The sequence below is a fragment of the Hyperoodon ampullatus genome (assembly GCF_949752795.1).
Source record: "Hyperoodon ampullatus genome assembly, chromosome: 4".
NCBI classification, from domain to species: domain Eukaryota; kingdom Metazoa; phylum Chordata; class Mammalia; order Artiodactyla; family Ziphiidae; genus Hyperoodon; species Hyperoodon ampullatus.
In genome coordinates, this window is record NC_136917.1 from 110534863 (window position 1) to 110557251 (window position 22389).

General features: G+C 37.4%; 1 protein-coding gene across 1 annotated transcript in view; it reads right to left on the bottom strand.

The window, feature by feature from the left end:
- ATG10 (autophagy related 10) overlaps positions 1-22389 on the bottom strand; it is a gene marked incomplete at its 3' end in the record, with an annotated part of 229136 nt that overhangs the window by 59375 nt on the left and 147372 nt on the right. Inside the window, exon 5 of the mRNA XM_079703821.1 lies at positions 17194-17291. Coding sequence (XP_079559947.1) covers positions 17194-17291 — 98 coding nt within the window. The remainder of the gene's footprint in view (positions 1-17193; positions 17292-22389) is intronic.

The window sequence follows — 22389 nt, forward strand, 5'->3', positions numbered from 1 at the left end:
TTAAATCTAGAATTGAGCAGGTGAATTAAATGAAAACCTAGCGGGAAATATACCACATTAACAGCTGAATCCCCTTAATCAACTTTACCCAGACCCAGTCCCTCCCTCTCTCCCAATTTTCCTCATATTTTTCACTCCAAAATATGTGAGGGCTTCTCCTTCCATGGATAGAGCATGTAACATCATGCAGTAACCAGGACCTTGAGAGAACATTCAAACATTAGGAAATGGATTTTACTTCCTGCTAAACACCAGCCTTTGGCAAGAGTGCTCAGGGCACTCGATTCAGCTGAGGTTAGTCCTCTGAACCCTGAATGTGAACTTGGTATGGGCATATGGATCATTTTATCAATAGATATAGACAGACAGATAGACATAAAATAAGGGGCACCTAAGATTTCCAAACCATTACCTGGAAAGCCACTGCTGTCCTTAGACTGGTTTGGAAAACCTCCCATCTTGGCTGAAGAGTTTGGGATGGTTAGGTAGGTCCTGCCAAATTTGTTGTTTGTGGGCCAGAAGAAGATAGGAGGATTTTTCTTCAAGTAATAAGACCAAAGCCAATGTTCACAAGAGAGAGCTGAGGTTTGTGCATCAGGAAGCCATCTCTCAGGTACCAAGGTCATAGGACAAAAGAAGATCGGTACTAGGGTTACACAACAAAGTACTTGAAACCAGGCATGAATGAGACAAGGGTGAAAGCAGACTACACATAAGCAAGGAAGAAGGGGCATCCTGGATGATCTCCCTGAACTACATTGGTGTGTATGCAGATTGGCGAGCTTTATCTAAAGTACAGGTAAGTTGAGTTAGCAAGGGAGACACTATTGGCAGCTGTAGAAACTTAAGATCCTTAGTTTCCAAAGTTAACTGGCTACATTTTCTGATTATAAAGGAGCTCCAGAAAATACCCAGAGGGCCAAAAGTTTTTCTCCTATGAAAAGCCAGGATGGAGAGCTCAGTTCAAATACCCTGATCACCTTCCTTCTGGGCCTTATCGTTAGTTGTTAGAATCTGCCTCAGTTTGACAGAATGAACTGTCATATCCAAGGCTGTGGATTCTAAGAACTATTTTTATTCAACGCTCCACAAAAAATAACTACAACAGATGGAAAGGTAAGCCTGGCCACAATGATCTCAGTTAAGACCAAAAGGATCTTTTTCTGAGCAACCTGCTGGAAATAATATGGACTTATATATTCCTGATTCAACTCTCAAAAGATAGACTTGACATGTTTAAAATTCCCCTTGTCAAAGAACAAAGCACTGTTAGTTGTATAGCTTTAACTTGACAGTCTTTTGAATTATATCTTGGCAATATGTCCTCTAGCTCAGACGTTTTCAAACATTTTAAAGCAGCAGAACACTTTTTGCAAATAAAACCTTACAAGGAACTAAAAAACAGAAGAAAGTGGAGGTGCTTTGACTGAAGTAAGGGGCAGAGCTTCAAAGACCCATCTACCTTACCTGGCCTCTTTCAAATATGTCCCCTCATCCCCCTCACACCCTCATATACACCCTAACATACACATAGAATAGCCCCAAGATACCCCCACTCACACATGGGACTTCCCTGAACCCAATGTGAAACCCAAGTTAGCTGACACAATAACTTTAGGAGATGGGAGTGTATGAAATGATAATGATTTGATTAAAGCTTCATCAGTAGAAGAAGGACCTGTTTTTGTTTTTGTTTTTTGCGGTACGCGGGCCTCTCACCATTGTGGCCTCTCCCGTTGCGGAGCACAGGCTCCGGACGCACAGGCTCAGCGGCCATGGCTCACGGGCCCAGCCGCCCCACGGCATGTGGGATCTTCCCGGACCGGGGCACGAACCCGCGTCCCCTGCATCGGCAGGCGGACTCCCAACCACTGCGCCACCAGGGAAGCCCAGGACCTGTTTTGAGAAGATGGTTTCCATATGGTCCACACCTCTAGGGATAGCCACTTCGATCAATGGGGAAAACAACAGCCAAACTTGTGTTAAAGTTATAACTTAAATCTCCTAAATTAAAGTCCAAGGGGAAATATTCACATATTCAAGAGAACAGTGCTTTTGATCACTTAGCCCTTCCTGATGGTGACACTGATGTCAAACATGCCTTTGAAGAAATTCAAATAAAATGTGGAAAATAATTGCACTTTGCTGATTATTTCTACCTAGGAGATGGACTTCCGAGGATTCAAAGTGATCATTTTACAGGACTCTTAATTAAACAGATGTTCTCCTTTAACAACTGTTTGCAATTAATTTGATTCTATGACCACCTTCAAATCACAGTGGAGGAGGAAGGCTTTCGGAACCTTTAAACTGGTTACATAAGCAACCTTCTGAGGTCTACAGCATTGACTGTCCGGCTGTCCTGTCGTGGAGTTCCCCACTGGCTGTATATTAATAAGTCTAGGTTTTCAAAACCTGCCTGAACTGCCATGTGAGGGTGTTCTTGGCTGTTAAAGACTATCTGAATAAGGCTGGGGATGGGGGTGGGGTGGGGATGGGGAGAAAGCCTGGCAGAAAGGAGCATATTGATTAGAGGAAGCTACTTAGACATGTATTCCATTTAACTCCTTTAGCCAGGAAGTGGTTTATCTCACAGTGTCCATGTATATTACCCTTTTCTCTTCAGTATATAACACAAGTTTTTCTAGTCAGGTAAAATACCCTGTACTTCCTGTGGCTCCACCACAATTACTAGTGCAATGCTGGGGATATTGCAGTAATTTAATGAAACAATTTCTACTGCACAAAGGGTGCAAAATTTCTGGAGACATTTTGCCCTTAAACTGAAAAACATTTCTTTTATTTTTTAATTTAGTTAGCCTTGTTAGCTATTCAGTATAATTGAACAAACTGTACCTGGATTGTGTTGCCTTACCCTTTAATGCTACTGGAAAATAAGCCTTAATATCTACTTCATTTTCTTACATGTAGCAATTTTTAAAATATTTATTCCCAGCATTACTATTTTTTTAAATCTATTTATTTTATGTATTTATTTTGGGCTGCGTTGGGTCTTCATTGATGCACATGGGCTTTCTCTAGTTGTGGTGAGCGGGGGGCTACTCCTCGTTGTGGTGCGCGGGTTTCTCATTGCGGTGGCTTCTCTTGTTGTGGAGCACAAGCTCTAGGTGCATGGGCTTCAGTAGTTGTGGCTTGCGGGCTCTAGAGCACAGGCTCAGTAGTTGTGGCACACAGGCTTAGTTGCTCCGCGGCATGTGGGATCTTTCCGGACCAGGGCTCAAACACGTGTCCCCTGCATTGGCGGCAGATTCTTAACCACTGTGCCACCAGGGAAGCCCCCAGCATTACTTTAAAAAAATTTTTTTTAATCAATTCTAGATGTATTGTAGGATATGTTAAGACATTTCTGTATCTCTAGGGGAAGCTGTAGGTTTAGCCACAAGCCCAATAACAACTACAGTTTCTATAGTGCAAGTGCTCATGGCATGGCTCAGAGAGCAGCACTGTGGATGGATTCTCACAGGCCCAGATGGGCTACTTCTGGTCTAACAGCCTTAGGACATCCCTCCCATGATTTGCCAACCATATCGCATGAAAAGCAGCATGTTGAAATAGCCATCTAAAGCTGAAGGTCTCTCCTGAGGAAGATTAGCTACCAGAATTTTTTGAATGCTATTTGAATGAGAACTACCAAACTTTTTATCTAGTTAACTAAGTGAATATAACCCATAAGTACTCTATATCAGCTTCCTCCTCAATAAACTATCAGTTTGAGCCTGTGAATATATTGTTGTAGGAAACTTGAAGCTCAACAATTATTCTATTGACCACTGCAGTGCTGTATTTTATCCAAAACACAAATTGTGCCCACTGCTTTTTCTTTTCACAATATTTAAGGATTAGTGATAAATAAGAGCTCACATTCTTAGCATCAACTATGTGTCAAGCATTATGCTAGGCACATCACATGAATTAACTCAAGTAATTCTCACAACAACCCAATGGAGTAGTCCTTATAATAGTCCCCATATAGAAATAATTTCCCATTTTGTGAAAGAGAAAGGTGAAATGTCAAATAATTTGTCCTTGGTCACACTGTTAATAAGTAGAACTTGAATAAGAACCCAAATGTTTCTGAATTCAGCGCCAAACTCCCAACCTGTTGAAAAAACTATCCTTAGGTCAATCTATATAATATTGTATCAGTCAAGGTTCAGTTGCAAAAAATGGAATCTCCTCTGTCTAATTGAAGCCCTCACTGGGAGAGCTGAATAAACACATTCTAGATTACTTTTCAGGAACAATTCCCAGAGCCTCCCTGGAGAACTGGAGACCATGGAACATAATGCCTCTTTTCAGATCAGGAATCTGCCATTCCAGAATCATATTCTCAACTCCCATGATCAGAAACTTGCCTCTACTGCAGCCACCTCCAGGGCCACGCTACCCCTGCTGCAATTCACACCAGCAAAATGGTCGCCCCATCCACTGCCTCTTGACACACCCAAAGCTAGTGACTGGACACTGGAGCCACATAGACAACCCTCATGACCCACAGTGCTTCCAACAAAGTACAGCCTCCAACACTTCTGCCTTCCAAATCCTGCACGAATGCAACCAGTATGATGAACCTAAATCAAATTCAGACCCCTCTTAAAGAGGGAAATGGAGAATGGTGTTTTAACTTAACAAATTCTGCAATACAGGAAGGGAACATGAGAAGGAGCGTGGAATGGATGTTGAGTTCTAATCCACGACAGCCCCTACAAATTCCAAAGATTTGGATGTTCTTCTTTAATAGGGTTGCAAAATTTTGTGTCAAGGAAAAGGTCCTGGATTTTTCATCAGATTCTCAAAGGGGTCCATGACACAAAAATGGATCAGATCTATATGATAACATCTTGAGAATAAGATAAACATTGCAGGAGGAGCTAAAGCATAGTGGTAATGTTGCAGTTCTCAAACTCATGAGTTCATGAACATGAGTTCAGATCCTGGTTCTGTCACTTAATAGACGTTTGACCTTTAGCATGTTATCTGATGTCCTTATGCCTTGATTTCCCCTTCTCTAAAATGCGGAGAATAGAATCAACCTAATATGGGTGTTCAGAAGATTAAGTGAAATAATAAATGTAAAATATTTAGAATACCTGGCACTTGGGAAATGCTCCCTAAGTGTTAGCTATTTGACTGAAAAACCTTTAGACAAGATAAATTCTAATCTTAAAAGGTTATATAATAGAGTTGCATTCATGCCCCACACTTTTAAATTCATTTCCAATTTGATTGAGCTTTTAGAAGTGAGTACTTGATTTCCTGTGACAGCAAACAGAAAGACAAGCACCCGTCTATATGGTGATGACCTGGTTCTACTTAAAGAATACATTAATCTCACAGCCAATTACTGCCGGGGGAACAGCTCAAGCACAACTGTGCCAAAACCAAATTTGTCAGTTTTAGGAGATGTTCTTCAGGACCCAAATGGATAGTATTTTGAAAGTATTCAAAATGCTAACACTTTTATTGTTTGGAGGGAGGTGTATTAATAGTAACCTCATCCTGGCAGGCCTGCGCTGATACAATGTTACTATCAAATATTCCACTCCTGTCTTGTTATCTGGGTGAGGTGGATGACTGACAACTCCAGCTTGCAAAAATCTTGCCATCCAAGAGCTTATCTTCCATGCTTAAAGGAGCAGGACTTCCGTGCTTCCATGGATTCTGTTCAATCATTTGTGCAAACCTAAGAAAGGTTACAAAGAAAAGCCTCAGCCCTGCTGGCAGGTACTCCTACAGGCTTCTCTGGATGGCAGAAACAAGACTATGTCTTGGCAAGAATGCAAAGCAGACCATTTAATTCTGACCATACATCGACTTCCTCAGTGTCTAAAATGTATGTGCCAATCAACTGTGAGAAAAACCTACATTTCGTTCATCAGTAACTTTGGTGTTCGATTGTTTGATACATGTCTCCAATCAGAAGTCTGGTTGACATCAGATTGTAACATGTTAAAGAGAACAATTATGGCCAGTGTCAGCCAGCACTTAGGGAAAGGGTTCTTTAATATACTGCTGGTAGGAGGAGTTAGTACATCTTTTCTGAGATTGACATGGGAATATCTAACAAAATCTTTAAAAGTGAATGCCTATTGACTCACCAATTCAACTTCTAAGAATTTATTCCAAAGAAATAATCTGACAACTGCATAAATTTTATGTACAAAGATGTTCACTTAGGAACTGTTAATAATACAAACAATTGTAAAAGAACTCAATGTTCACAACATAAAATTGGTTAAAACAATTATGGTATAGCTTTAGAATGGAATTCTAATCAGTTATTAGAAGGAAAATTTAGATGTATTTAAATACTGGCATGAAAAGATAGCTGTGATGTAAACTTCAAAAAAAAAAAAATCAGATGCATAGTATGATCTCATTTGTGTTTGTGTATATTTATATATAATGTATACATATGTGTGAACATATATATTATATATATAATTATATAGAAATATATATATAATATTTCTAGAAAGCCATACACTGGAAGGTTAACAGTGGTAATTTATAATGCTTGAGATTGAGCAATTTTTATTTTTTCCTTATGCTATTCTTATTTTATTAAAAATGATCCATATGTATTACTTTTTTAATCAGAAAAAATAAGTTATTAAAAAATTTTATGCTCAAGTGATAGCACGTTTATTTGAAAATAGTCCAAGATATGTACTAAGATTCATATATTCATAATCATACATAATCTCTAAACTTTCTTTGTGTCTTGTTTCAATATCGGAATAGGCAAACCAATATGCCTTTAGAAGACAGGTGGGCAAAGTAAGTGAAATAGGGTATAAGGCGATAGGAAGGGGAAGTGACCATGATTAACTACAGAGCACATAACCAGTCCAAAGGCTTTCAAATTCAAAAATACTCAAAATACATCTACAGGCTGAATTTGAATGGCAAGCTGCTAATAAGGACCTTTACAGTGTAAATCTACACACGCAGAACATTACTATAACTCTCCCAGACAATTACAACTGAACATCACTCCCTCTCCATCTTCTAAAGGTGGCTTAAGTAGTATGTATAAAGGAGATTATATTTTTATATTTGTAAAATTATCTTCCTGAAGTTTAATATAAGAAAAAGGTTTGTCTCTTTTGATAAACTTTCATTTCATAACAGAAGGAAAGCAACATATTTAATTGGCTTTCCCTTTTTTGTTTTTCCCTATTTTGTTCTAGAAAGCTCAGATATGTCCCTTAGTCTAGGTTTTCTGTAAAACTGTCTTTTCCCCTCTATCACTTAGTTCTTACTCACTTGCTTTGATCTTTAGAGTATATGTATTAATCTTACATTTGAGTGTATGTATATACACGACTTTAAATATTTTTGAAACTCAGATTGGACAGAGAGAAGTAGAAATTAGTTAATGTACTGAAAAAATAACATCAGCATGCAATAAAATAATTGTAATCACTTGCAAACACACTTTATATACTTTGGTAGCATCTCTATTTATTTGCCAAATTTTAAACTTTGAAATATAGACTGCAAATGTAATATGGGGAATTTAACAGCTGACATGGAAAAGAACCAGGAAAATAACAGGTGAAAAGAAAAGGCAAAAGGGGTAGGAAATAGGATTTTCTTTAAAGGTGGAATATTGTATTACAGAATATGAATGTGCAGCAACCACTGTGCCAAAAATAAGATAAAACAAATAGCATCTTTCTTAGGAAGCTTATACCCTTACAGATATATGGATAAGCCTGTCTGCAGAGTCCATCTTCCATCCCCTCTGGGGTCCTGTGCCTGCCCTTCCACTCACCCAGGCTTGTCTACCTGCTTCTAGCTGCTGCTTTACAGCCCACCCATCAATAACCTCTTTCTCAAAAACTAGAAATGAGAATATAAATATTCCTCAAACTTTAAGTTTTGGAACTAAGATGTTTATTAAAAATTAAAAATTGATGGTAGTAATTATCAAAATGAAACGTAGTAAGATGAGTAATATTAAAATTAATTATTAAATATTTTAAATGGTATTTTATTTTCACATTTATAAGCTGCTCCCTTTTTTTATCCTTAGCTATCTATTTTATACATATTAGTGTATATATGTCAATCCCAATCTCCCAATTCATCCCACCACCACCAACCCCCTTCCCTGCTTTCCCTCCTTGGTGTCCATACGTTTGTTCTCTAGATCTATCTCTCTATTTCTTAATCTGCTCCTTTTTTAAGAATAAAAGTTCTAAGGATCAATGAAATGCTGGAAAATTCTTTAAAGAAAGCCCTCGTATAAATTCAAGTCATATGCTGAGTCAAAAGTGCAACTTTGATGGTAAAAAGCTAAGCAATATTCTGCTCAACCAGATATACATATAACAAAAAACATTAACTAACCAGTCTCTTGTTTTTATTCTCTACTGAAATAAATTTCAATTTAAAGAAATAAGACCCAAATATAAATGAATAAACTGGCTATTATAAGAAATACATTCCTTGTTTAACTATGTATCTTGAACTCTCATTGAAATGGAATAAAATAAAACATTTTAGAAATTAACTTAGTAATCAAAAGCTGGATGAGAAAGTAATATTATATCAATGCCTAAATAGCATTTAGTATGATGTTAAGATTTTCTAAAACACTCCAGGGTGTAAAGTCAAAAAAATTTTGAGAAAAATTAATTATTTAGTCAAAGATAATGAGAAAGAACTTTCATGTACCTCTTAATGTAAGGAAAGTCTGAGGAACAAATAAAACTTACAAAAATGTGTTTTTACCCCCAAACAAGAAAAGCACAATAGATTGTGAGTGACAGAGGATATTTCTGAATTGATTAAAAAAAATGAATATGGAGAGTGAAGTACTCTGATGATGTATGGAATCCACAGCATCAACATTCAATAAACATTAAAAGCCACAATGCATGTGCAGATTGACAATCTAAAAATAATTACCAACAAAGGAAAATAGCACTGTCATCATTACCCCAGGATACCAAACAAAGTTACACACAATGAAGCATTCACTCTCCTAAAACAGGGAAGTGTGGTAGAATTACTGAGTACTGTTAAAACATTGGAGAGTTTCTACAAAAAGTCTGCAAGATAGATATAATTACTACAGGATTATAAACCTACCCACTAAGGTGATGAATTAATGTCCAGAATAAATACCTAGAAACTCAGAATCAACAAATTAGTAGCAAATTACAGAGAAAACAATCACATGATGTCTGCAGTCCCATTTAAATAAAACTACCGTGAAAGAGCCAGCAGTGGAGCTGGCAGTGATTCTGAAGCAGCAGCAGCAATCCATAAAGGCTTCTTAATTTTCTTGTCATTTAAGAATTAAGCCACTTCCAGTTCACACTGATCCTACCAGGTGCACTAAATTGATGTCATTATGAGCCATCAGGAAATACCCACTGAGACCTATACCAACACTGAGAAGTTTTGTTAAACAGCTGGGTGTTTTAATTGATTTGTATTATTTAAAATAGGAACAGTTAATAGTCAGTTATCGGATGTTGTGTAAAAGAGATGCCTAGAGACTCTAGGGAGACTGAGTTCAGAAGAAAGCCAATCACTGGAACTTCACTTGAGCACTTAAGATTATTACTAGAGGAAGCACAATTAAATCATCAGTTTATCAGCCATCATTATAAATCACCAGGCAACATATCAAGCTTCGTTATTTAAAAATCCTTAACCAGTGACTTCCTGTATCACTGAGAGTCAAAAGCAATCTATCTACCAAAGGGTACCTAAGGAGTTTTAGATTTTTTGTTGGGTGTGTGTGTGTTTGTGTGCGTGCGTGTGTGTGTGTGTGTGTGTGTTTTGGTTTTTTACCCTGAGAGATTTATCATGGAAATATGAAAACTCACTGAAATTAATTCTCATACCTTTGCATGTTTTAAACATGCTAACATCTTCAGAATGAAATTAGTGGTATTTGGGGCATGCAGAATGTGTATTCAAGGCTCCTCCTGGTCCAGTTCTCTCACAGCACTTGTGTGGGATCACATGGAAAAATAATCATTGAGTTTCTTTCCACTTCTATCCACCCAAACCCATTCATTTACCTGCACTTGGACAGCCTTCCCCAGACATGTAAAATCAGAAAACACGGTACCTCAAAAGTCTTAGTTTTCCAAATCTAGAGCACACAGTTCAGGCGTTAGAAAGAATATATTTGAAAGGAGATGACACAGGTTGAGTTTTGTATACAACCCTCTCTCTTACTCTTCCTACCAACTCTATGTAGATGCTGCCATTAATTTTAATGGAAAAATAAGACACGGAGAGTTTTTGTAATTTGCCCAAGGTCATACAGCTAGTAAGTGGTAGTGCCCAAAGTTAAATCCACTCCGTCTGGTGCAGCACCTAGATAAAGACTCTGGAAGGGGGCAAGCCTCCTTGGAGAATGCCCAAGTCTGGGCATCAACTTGTCATATCAAAAAGCAAGAAGCCGGGCTTCCCTGGTGGCGCAGTGATTGGGGGTCCGCCTGCTGATGCAGGGGATGAGGGTTCATGCCCCAGTCTGGGAAGATCCCATATGCCGTGGAGCGTCTGGGCCCGTGAGCCATGGCCGCTGAGCCTGTGCGTCCCGAGCCTGTGTTCCACAACGGGAGAGGCCACGGCAGTGAGAGGCCCGCGTACCGCAAAAAAAAAAAAAAAAAAAAAAAAAAAAAAGCAAGAAGCCATCAAAGCTACTTGGGTTGTATCAAAATAACTCAGGAGCCAACTTAGAGACTTACATTGGCCATGGAAATTCCCTGGCAGTCCAGTGGTTAGGACTCAGCACTTTCACTGCTGTGGGCCTGGGTTCGATCCCTGGTTGGGGAACTAAGATTCCGCGAGCCACACAGCCCAGCCGCCACCACCCCCCCAAAAAAAAGAGAGAGGCTGACACTGGCCAAAGATGAGACAAACCAAGCATCAATAAAGGTAATCACTACAATGAATTGAAATACATAAAACATTTATATCCATGACTTCACAAAAAAAACTTTCTTGGTCATCTTTGGAGGATGCTAGAGAACCAACTCATTATCTTGAAAGGTAGAACATAAAGAGAAAGAATCAAGCATTTATCCTGCCTTTTCTATACAAAGCACACCTCAAGTAACTAAGCTGGTGAGGGAAACTCTGTCATTATAGAAGTAGTCCAGCTAATAAATAATGAATGATAGAATTACAACATTACCATTTTGCAACCCCTCTAATGAATTAATGGGTCTAGGCAATAATCATCAATGGCTGCTAACATCACAAAACAGAGTAAAACCCAAATATTATGTGCCTCCTTATAAAAGTACCCAGAATCACCGATGAAGTATTCTTGCCCTAAAATACTAAACCTGAATCTGATCAAGCTTCCAGATCTAACTAGGAGTATATATAAAAAATAGGGAGGAACATAGTAAACACACCACAGAGATACAATCAAAAAAAAAAAAATCCAGACTGCAAATACTACAGGACAAACAACCTTTTTTGTTTAACAAAACGCACAAGAAAAAAAGAAAGGAAGGAATGAGAATTTTAGCTTCAAAAGTCTTGAGATGTTAAGCATTTTAATGTATAAACCTTATTTGGATCCTGATTCAAAGAAACTATTTAAAAAAAGAAGAGGAAGGAAGGGAGGGAGGAAGGGAGAGAGGAAAGAAGGAAAGAAGAAAGAAGGAAGGAAGGAAGGAGGGAGGGAGGGAGATGGGGGAGGGGAGGTAAGGGAGGGTGAGGAGGGGAGGGAAGGAGGGAGGAAGGAAGGGAGGGAAGAGGAAACAATTGGGGAAATTCAAACATTTGCTTATTTAATGATATTAAGAAATTATTAACAACTTTAGTTGTGATAACAGAATTGTGGTTATGTTTTTTAAGAATCCTTACCTTTTTTAAATAAACTTTTTTATTTTGAGATAAATGTGGATTCACACACAGCTGTAACAAATGATACAAAGAGATCACTCATACCCTTCACTCAGTTCCCCCAGTGGTAACATCTTGCAAAACTATAATATATTATCACAACCAAGACACTGAAATTGATACAGTCAGATACAGAACATTTCCACTGCCACAAGTTTCCCTCATTGCCTTTTATAACCACACCCAGTTTCCTCCTACTCATAACCTCTGAAAACTGCAATCTATTCTCCAATCTATAATCTTCTCATTTCAAAAATGTTAGCTAAATGGAATCATATACTAGGCAAACGTTGGGGATTGCCTTTTTGCACTCAATAATTGTCTGGAGATTCATCCGGGTTGCTAAGCGTATCAATAGTTGGTCCCTTTGTATTGCTGAGTAGTATCGTGCTAAGGATGTACCACCATTTGTTTAACCAGGCACCTCCTAAAGGACTTCAGAGTTGTTTCCATTTGGGCTATTATGAATAAAGCTGCTATAAACATCTCTGTAGAGCCCTTATCTTTTATTCACTTTTATTTTTTTATTGGAGTATAATTGCTTTACAATGTTGTGTTAGTTTCTGCTGTACAGCGAAGTGAATCAGCTCTATGTATACCTATGTCCCCTCCCTCTTGGACCTCCCTCCCACCCACCCCACCCCTAGTGCCACCCATCTAGGTCATCACAGAGCACGGAGCTGAGCTCCCTGTGCTATACAGCAGGTTCCCACTAGCTATCTATTTTACAGATGGAAGTACATATATGTCAATCATAATCTCCCAATTTGTCCAACCCTCCCCTTCCCCCTCTGTGTCCATATGTCCATTCTCTACGTCTGTGTCTCTATTCCTGCCCTGGAAATAGGTTCATCTGTACCATTTTTCTATATTCCACATATATACGCTATTATACGCTATTATACGTTTTTCTCTTTCTGACTTACTTCACTCTGTATGACAGACTCTAGGTCCATCCACATCTCTAGAAATGACCCAATTTCATTCCTTTTTATGGATGAGTAATATTCCATTGTATATATGTACCATATCTTCTTTATACATTCACCTGTCATTGGACATTTAGGTTGCTTCCATGTCCTGACTACTGTAAATAGTGCTGTAATGAACATTGGGGTACATGTGTAATTTTGAATTATGGTTTTCTCAGGGTATACGCACAGTAGTGGGATTGCTGGGTCATATGGTAGTTCTGTTTTTAGTTTTTTAAGGATCCTCCATACTGTTCTCCATAGTGGCTGTATCAATTCACATTCCCACCAACAGTGCAAGAGGTTTCCCTTTTCTCCACATCCTCTCCAGCATTTATTGTTTGTAGATTTTTTGATGATGGCCATTATGATCAGTGTGAGGTGATACCTCATTGTAGTTTTGACTTGCATTTCTCTAATAATTAGTGATGTTGTGTATCTTTTCTTATGCCTCTTGGCCATCTGTAAGTCTTCTTTGGAGAAATGTCTTTTTAGGTCTTCCACCCATTTTTTTGATTGCATTGTTTGTTTTTTTGATATTGAGCCCTTATCTTTTAAAGATACATACTTAAATACTTATGGATGAGAATGGATGAGATAATATGATGTCTAGGATTTGCTACCAAAAAATTCCAGATTGGGTGAGATAGCAAAATAATAAGATTGGTCATTAGTTTGCAAGTGCACTATACTATTACCTCTACTTTTGTATTATGTTTGTAATTTTCCATATAAAGTTAAAAAAAAGGAGACAGTAAGAAAAAATTACTTATCTGATACACTTATCTGAAGATATGCGAATTTACACATATCTTTGAGTAAAATTGAAAGTATGACTTCTTATCATCTAATTTTAGCTCATGCCAAGATTACAGGAGTTCTTTACCTCAAACATAGAGCCCACACCTTCCAGTGATTATTATTGTAACATTCACTGTACCAAATTTAGGCAGATCCAATCTAGGCATCTGTTCACTTTCTTCTTCTGGAAGTTCTTTATTAGGCTGCAGGGTTGAGATAATAGGTAGTCTGTAATGTTGGACAAAAGCAGGTAAGTAACCACCATAATCAAATGCATGAGATTCATGAGTGGCTTGTCTTCAAAAGAGAGAGTTCATATCTGACATGAATAGGTCCTTATCATCAAGATAAATGCTGAGAGAACAGAAGTGTGATTACTAAAGATGAAGAGCAATAAACTATATGAGCACAGTCAAGCCTGAAAATGAAGTGAAATGCATGTTATATTATGCAAAGGCTACTTTTGTTTTTAAGCCACTCTGGAGGACAGGATATTATTATCATGTTCAGTCTGCAACCTAATGGTTCTTTAGTATAATCCTGCAAAATGGTGTCTACTATTTGGTGCCACCAATATTCTATCAGCTCATTCTTCCCCAGTGCTGTGTCACACCCTCCCCTTCACAGCACTGAGGACACTCTATTTTTTCTCCACATGGAGCCTTACAAAATTGAGGACACACTCTCTCAAAGATCTCAAGCAAAGAGCAGAACAGAAATAGCAACCCATTAACTAAACTGGGATTAAAAGCTAAGACCTCCAAAGTAAATATTCAATAATGACTTTCAAATACCAAGTTAGTACAATGACAACAAACGAGTTTCCCTTGCTAGGTCTTCAATGCCTGGACATACACTGTGATGAGCAATTCTAAAGCTTAAACAAAGTGTGTTATCAAAAGTGGGGATACCTGTCCACAAGATCAATCCCAATAAGACAAATCCCAAAGGAACATCTAAATGTTATAGTTATGTTGTAGTTTGGTTATATCAAATATTCCTCCCAATAAGTGGGCCTCATACTTGATATTGAGATAGTAATGCTTATTGTGATAGGATTTGATCATTACTACCATACTTTGACAAGTAGGAAAAAGATGGTGTGCTAACAGGCTGTCTGTATGATGCTTAAATGCCTGGAAACTAAAAGATACTAGTCAATTTCATTAAAAACTATCAACATACAGATTGGTTCATGTGGTTGGTTTAGCAACTTAGGAATTCCATCAATGGAATGAAATCTATTGGCAACATCATATTAGGTAACTAAGAAAATATGGTTGACCTCAAAATCTTATTCATATGTCACAAGCCAGAATGGAGACATGTGGAATTAAAACCCAAATGACATAGACCACATGGAATTGTGCTATAGGTTTGCACTGAGGAGATTAATAATAGCAATGCTAGTGACAGAAAAAAGAAAAAAATAAGATTTGGGCTCAGGTGCACAATGTAAAACGTGATTGAGAAGGAGCAGAGTAAAAAGGCCCTAAAGTTAAATACATATATATTTTTGGATGCTCCCTTCCTCTATCCTTTGCCATCTTCCTTCATTCTCACAACCAAACATTTTCTGGGTCCTGTGGATTCTGACTCTACATTTTTGGACAGTTTGTGGTCACTTACAAGACACTGGAAGTTGAAACGCTTAGCACTTACCTTGACATACTTAAAGGTTAATCTAAAACACTTTGCATAAAATAAAATGCTCTTGCCAAAAATCTTTATGATGGATTTGCTTATATATCTCATTATATTATCCTTCTTCATAGCAACCACTGATTCCTGGTCTACAGAAATGGCATTTCAGAGGGGTCCATTTTTGTAAGCTGAAGTGGTTTCCGAGAAAGGAACATACGAAAGAACGAGGGGGATATATAAAGATAGAACAAAGGCAACCGGGAAAGCATGAAACCTGGAAAGAATTCCAAGAACAAACTGCACAAAATGGGTTTGGGGAAGTGAACAGCCATGCTTGGCAGAAGCTGAAACTGTGTAGCATGGAGGCGTAGGAGAAAAGCTTGAAAGGGCTGGTGGGACCCAGGGAATGACAGCCACTGGAACGCCAGCAAGGCATTTAGACCACATACCATAGCCCCTTGGACAGCTATTGCAGGTTTGCACGTGGGTAAGATAAGAGCAGCATGGTTAGGAAAAATTGACTAGAGGGAAGGTGCAGGGAGGAAAGGAGCAGAAGACCAAAGTAGGAGGTTTTACTAATTGTTCCAGATGAGGCAACAGGGCTTGAACTAGGAAGGTGACGGTAGGAAGAGAAAGAAAAGGATTAATTTGAGGGGCAGTGTGATTCATATACTTAAAAACTAGTTTTGTCCTCAATTAAAACCTAGAAAATGGTCATTTGCAGTCATTGCCAAAGAACTACTTATGAGATACTAAGGATTCTTAAGTTGATTGGGAGGTAAACTGTCATTATTGTGATCAAACACGTAAGAGGGCATAAAAATTCTAATGGCTGATAAAGTCATTTTTTTTTTTTTTTTTTTTTTGCGGTACGCGGGCTTCTCACTGTTGTGGCCTCTCCCGGTGCGGAGCACAGGCTCCGGACGCGCAAGAACAGTGGCCATGGCTCACGGGTCCAGCCGCTCCGCAGCATGTGGGATCTTCCCAGATCGAGGCACGAACCCGTGCCCCCTGCATCGGCAGGCGGACTCTCAACCACTGCGCCACCAGGGAAGCCCTGATAAAGTCGTTTTTAAAGGAAGCTTTGATTAAGCTTAACAGAGGCTGGGGAAAAAATAAGATTTTTGATATAAGTAAAAATTATTTTTAAAGAGAACATGATTGGTTGAAAGGTGATGAGTATTTTTAAATTTCTAAAATAATTAACTACTGATTTTAGCAGGGCAGTAATAATGACTTATATGATTGACAAATCTATTTTTCTCTACTTTTGCAAATCTATTTTTATATCTACTTTTGTAGATCTATTTTCTCAACTTTTTCAGATCACTATTGCAAACTTATTATTAATCAAAAGTTAATTTTTTTTTGCAAATGCACCTATTAGTAAAACTCTGAAGCATTACAGGTGACACAAGCTAAATCATCTATTTCTTGGTGAATATGCCAACTTTGTTTCTATTCTCATTTACTTAATACATTTTTATTGAACACCTACTCTATGATAAATACTGTGCTGGTGCTGGGTATACAGTGAAGAGGGGAAAAAAAACAGGGTCTGCCCACATGGGAGCACACAGTATAATGGAAACGACAGACATTAAATTTTTTTTCAAAAAATCCAAATAGATAATTTAAACCTGTAAGATGCACTATGAAGGAAAATTACAGGGTGCTATGAGGGCTTACAACAGATAGGCCCTCTGGGATCTGGGAAGATGTATTAAAGGAAACTGTCTTTGAACTGAAATCTGTAAGGAAGTAGAGGAGTGAAACAGGAAAAAAAAAAGTAGGAGAGAGAACTAAAAGAAAAGACGAGCAGAGGGAAAGAATCACATATAATACAATGAAAATACTCTCTAACCTGTTGGGTAATAGTGTCCCACGGTCCATGCAGCAGCCGAGTCTTATAGCACTCATGAACTCCTTCCCATATGTCCTTCAGAGCTAAAGGGCTTCCATCTGTGAAAGTGCATGGTAAAGACTGCCAGTTAGTAATCCATTTGATACAATGGTGCTTGATGTCTACCTAAAACTACTGAAAGAATATTATGATTTTTAAAAAATCTTTACTAGTACACACACTATTTATATATCAAAAGAGTGCTATATGAATTACTATTTTCTTCCTGAGGGAAATGTAAACATTCAAACTTGTCCCCTTTGTAACCATCTAACAGTTAAATTATCTGCTCATTTATTGCCTCTAGGAATTTTTACAAAATAAATAAGATCCAAATGTGTTTTAGAGAACTGATAAATAGAAGCATCGGCAAAGGACCAGGTAGACTCACATATTCACAAGGGTGTACTATAGATACCTCTGAAGTCTTAATACTTCCTCTAATCCTTAAATCAGAGACCATACACATGCTTCTTTCACCCTTTTGTTGGCTGAATATCTGTAATGTTCAAATCACTCTGTTGGGTACCATGGGGAATAGAGAGGAGGAAAGCACACAGTTTCTCCTAGTAAGGAGTATCTCCCTACTAGGGAAATTATGACAAGTATATCAGTAAATATTGATACTAAAATCCTAGGTAGAATGGTCACTGCCAGAGGAAAGCTGCAGTTCTCTGAGAGTCCAGAGGACGGAGACATTAACACCCACTGTTTGTGGCAGGTGGAGAAGAGATCTTAGGGGTGGAGGGACTTGAGAAGGGCTTGCTTGGCATGAAGAGATCAGTAAGAGCTTTAGTGAACAATAAACCTCCTTTTCTTTGTTTAAGCAACTTCGCCTATATTCATAATCACCCAAATAATGTATTTTATGAAGAATACTATGACACAAGATAAGTAAAGTGGAGAAATAGACATCTAGGTTCAGAAAAGAAAGCAGAAAGAGGGAATTACCTAAGGACTTTAAAATCACACACTGTTGAAAAGAAGGTGGTCTTAAATTAGAATTTAGTGCTACTTGGCCCATTTAGAGCTAACCAAGACCTCAAGAACTATGGGTGTGCTCTTTTCTTTAGGTAAGTAGACAATGTCATTTAAAGAAAGCATATTAGATCCAAAGAAGTATTTGGTCATCAGGTACAACAAAACTTGGGGAAATAATCTATTCAAAAGCCCCCCAAACCAAAAGGTATTGCATTCAGACTTATGGAGTACAAGTAAAGATGTGGGGTGTAGGAGAAGAGCACGAAATTTGAAGTCCGGGCTGAGTTTGAATCCTAGTATTGGCACTTATCCTGTATGTGACTGCAAGTTATTTTGCTTCTTTTTTTTTTTAATTGAAATATAGTTGATTTACTATTTTGCTTTTAACTTTACCTGAAAAAATGAGGATAATAACCCTTCTCAAATCGTGTTCCTGGGACTCCCCTGGTGGTCCAGGGGTTAAGAATCTGCCTTCCAATGCAGGGGACGCGGGTTCAATCCCTGATCGGGGAACTAAGATCCCACATGCCGCAGGGTAACTATGCCCACATGCCGCAACTAAGAGAGACCCGACGCAGCCAAAAAAAAAAAAAAAATCCTGCTCTTGTGAACAGTTTACATCAGTGAACACACCAGGACTGTGTCACGCACATAACAAGAGTTCAATATATATTAGTTATCTCCTAGCCCCCATTGCACTATTCCAGTAATTCTCATACCTTAAAGCTCAAAGGTTCATTTATAGACCATTATTTCTTAGAATTTTCTCATGTTGCTATACCATGCACACTGTGTTTGATACAGTAATATACTAATACCACAGGCAGGGCATTTCTCATGTTTGACCTGAAAAGTTGAACTTTTCTCATCCTTTATTTTCAATAAATAGCAGTAGAATATTTTGATACATTTTCAATAAGTATCTTCATCTTGGCATTTATCTGGTGGCAGGAAACAATTATCTTGTGATAAATTGTTTTATTCCATTGACATTTCCATGTCTGTAAAATGAACAAGATTTATTCATCCAATTAACATTTGAATGTCATGTTTAGCTACAAGTTTAAAACAAGCTGCCTTCAATATCTGTGTTATATTATTTTCTGAACACATTTACAGAATAGGGCCAAACTTTAATCTCAAGCACTACACATCTCCAAAATATGCACATACACGTGTGTGTGTGTGTGTGTGTGTGTGTGTGTGTATTGATGTTGGAAGAGAGGAATAGCATCTTAGGTACATCAGTGTCAAATAGTAAACCAAATAATCAAATTATTAAAAGGTGACATGCTTTTAAAATAATTTTCAGATGTCAAAATTAAAAGAAATCAAGTTGTAGGATAATAAAATATTATTACTGGTATAATTACTAATTTTATAGATAAGGCAACCAAGGTCTTGGGAAAAATACATCTGCCAAAATTATGGAGCCAGTACATGACTGCACTGGAGCTGGAATCTCAGGACTCACAGTTCAGTGCTCCTCCTGCTATTCCGTGCTGCCTCTGAGGGTGAAGACTGCATCTGTCCTTTCACCACAGCAGCCCTGCTGTGCAGTTCTAAGTCTCACTCACACACTGCAAATGCTTTATATATATTTACTGAATAAATGACAAGTGAAAGGATGCTTTCCTTAACTTTATTTCCTCTAAGACAGGGAAAGGCTTTGCATACCTAGAGAAGAACGCTGGGTTTAAAATCTGGTAATCAGTAATGATCTCAATTTTATTCCTTAAAATATTTCAGCTAAAAATCTAAGGATGGAGTAAACGGTTTGGCTGTTACCACTGTCAAAACCCTGCATACTCTGCTAGAAATATTCATACAAAATGCAATAATCAGCAGCCTAGCAACAATGTGGAGAGACCCAAAACAAATGTTATAGAATATTTTCATCAGATTTGATGCTAGAATTAAGGGTATGTGTCATAAGTTTTCAAGCAACACCTAATTTAGAGAAAAAAATTTAACACCTTAAATATAAGAATTAAAAAATGACCTGGTTAGCTCAGAATAAGAGATAATCACAAGGAGTAAAAAATAAGTTCAAAACATAGAAAGATGCATGATACTCTTTTATGTATGTCTATAAGAGTGCTACCTGCTTGCTACGAAGAGAAGAGTGTTTTTTAAGTGAATGGATGTGATTGGATTCTCTAATGTGTTTAGAAAACTGTTTAAAAACACACATATTAATGATGATCAAATGAGTGCTTGCACAAGTTACTTTGACAAGAGTGTCAATCTCTCCAGTTTCTGCCAACCATTTACACTATGGAAGATCTGGGTAATATAGCTTTGTCTCTCACATACAGATATGACAATAATGATTTAATGAAGTATCATGTGGATTCTTTTCCCTAAGCCCTCATCACCGGTTTGCCTAGTCATAGCTCACACCTTCAAGAGCAAAAGCATACAAAAGTTAGTTTTGTGATCCTGTATTCAAAGACAAAAAACGCTGACCTGATCAGCAATATCTTCAAAACCATGACATATGCAATTGACATGCAAAATATATTCAAATATGACTGTATTACAAAACCAAAATGGAGCCTTCAGATATCCCACTGAAATCATTGAAATGAGATAGTCAGATATATTTTTTAAATCACATCATAAAACCTTAAATATGGCAGAAACATGAAGAATTTTGTGATTTTGAATCTATCTATTTATGAAAACTGAAGACCCAAAACTTTAACTTAAAATTAAAATGTGGATATACACTATTGATACTATGTATAAAATACATAAATACAACTGATGGGAACATACAGTAAAGCACAGGAACTCCACTTAACGCACTGTGGTGTCCTAAACGGGAGGAAAATCCACAGGGCAGGGTTTATATGTATATGTATGGCTGATTCATTTTGCTGCGCAGTAGAAGCTAACACAACATTGTAAAGCAACTATACTTCAATAAAAATTAATAAAAATAAAATTAAATTAAAATGTGGACATAAACAAATACTTGGTCAAACTATGAAACATTATTTTGTGCCTTCATGTTCAGTTGAAGTTATCTTCAATCAAGAACTTTAAGCCCTGTTTATAGGGTCTATTTTTTCCATCTGGCCTCAGTCAGAGGAGACATAAGCATACTCAATCAACAACTCCCTAGTTTCAGACCCAAGATATTCGATAGCACCAATTTCAACATGCTTAGAAATCTCATTAATCACACTGAAGCTGAGAAGCTCAGTAAAATCCCTCGCATACTTGAAAAACAGAAGTAGAAGCTGAAATAATTTCAGCAGCAACCTACAAAGTGAGCATGGTAAATTAAAGTCATTAGTTTCACAAGTGTTTATTGAGTGCCTACTATGTGCTTCTATCACCTGGAATGATAATACACATTTGAGCTAAAGGAATATTCTCTCAGCAACCTATAATAAAATGTCAATGACAAAAGAGGCAGAGACATTGGATGAAAAATAGAATAATTAAAAAGTACAATCTTTAGCAACTGCCAGTAGCATTTAATTTAACATTTTCATATAAAATCTCTCAATTGAATAATAACCTACATGTCAAGTAATCTATATATTACTCAAAATGTTCAGCTTTCTAAATTAAATTTCTCAGGGCTATTAGTTTTCATGAATCAAATAACAGCATGAGATATTTCACTAGCACTACCTAATGCTAGTGCAAGCATGCTGAAGTCACCTTTAACCTGCAGTGCATGCTTTCACTAAAATTTCATAACTCCTAAAAAGAAGATTAGAGAGAGTATAAATTATTTAGAGTACATGTAAGAATAATGTTCTGAATGTGGTCACTAGAAATAAAAAGGAAAGGGTGGATTTTTCACAATGAAATATGTCATTATTCAATATATTGTCTTCAAGAGAGCTTTGAAGTCTATAAAAATTCATGTCACACTCCACAGTAAGGCAGAGATGATGCTCCATCAAACGGGAAAATTCATTTTTGCTTCAGTGAGAAAATTATATTGTGATATGAAATGAGTATTAATTGTTCATGTACATTCACATCAGCTACTATGCTGGCTAATTCTGTAATTTTTATTTATTCCTACATACATTTTTTGCATTTTGAGTCTTTATTAACCTCAAGAAATCTGAATGAAAATTCCAGAAGTATAGATTATGGCAACTTCTCTTTAATGTTTCTTAAATTTTGGTTACTGCATCATGCAGTAAA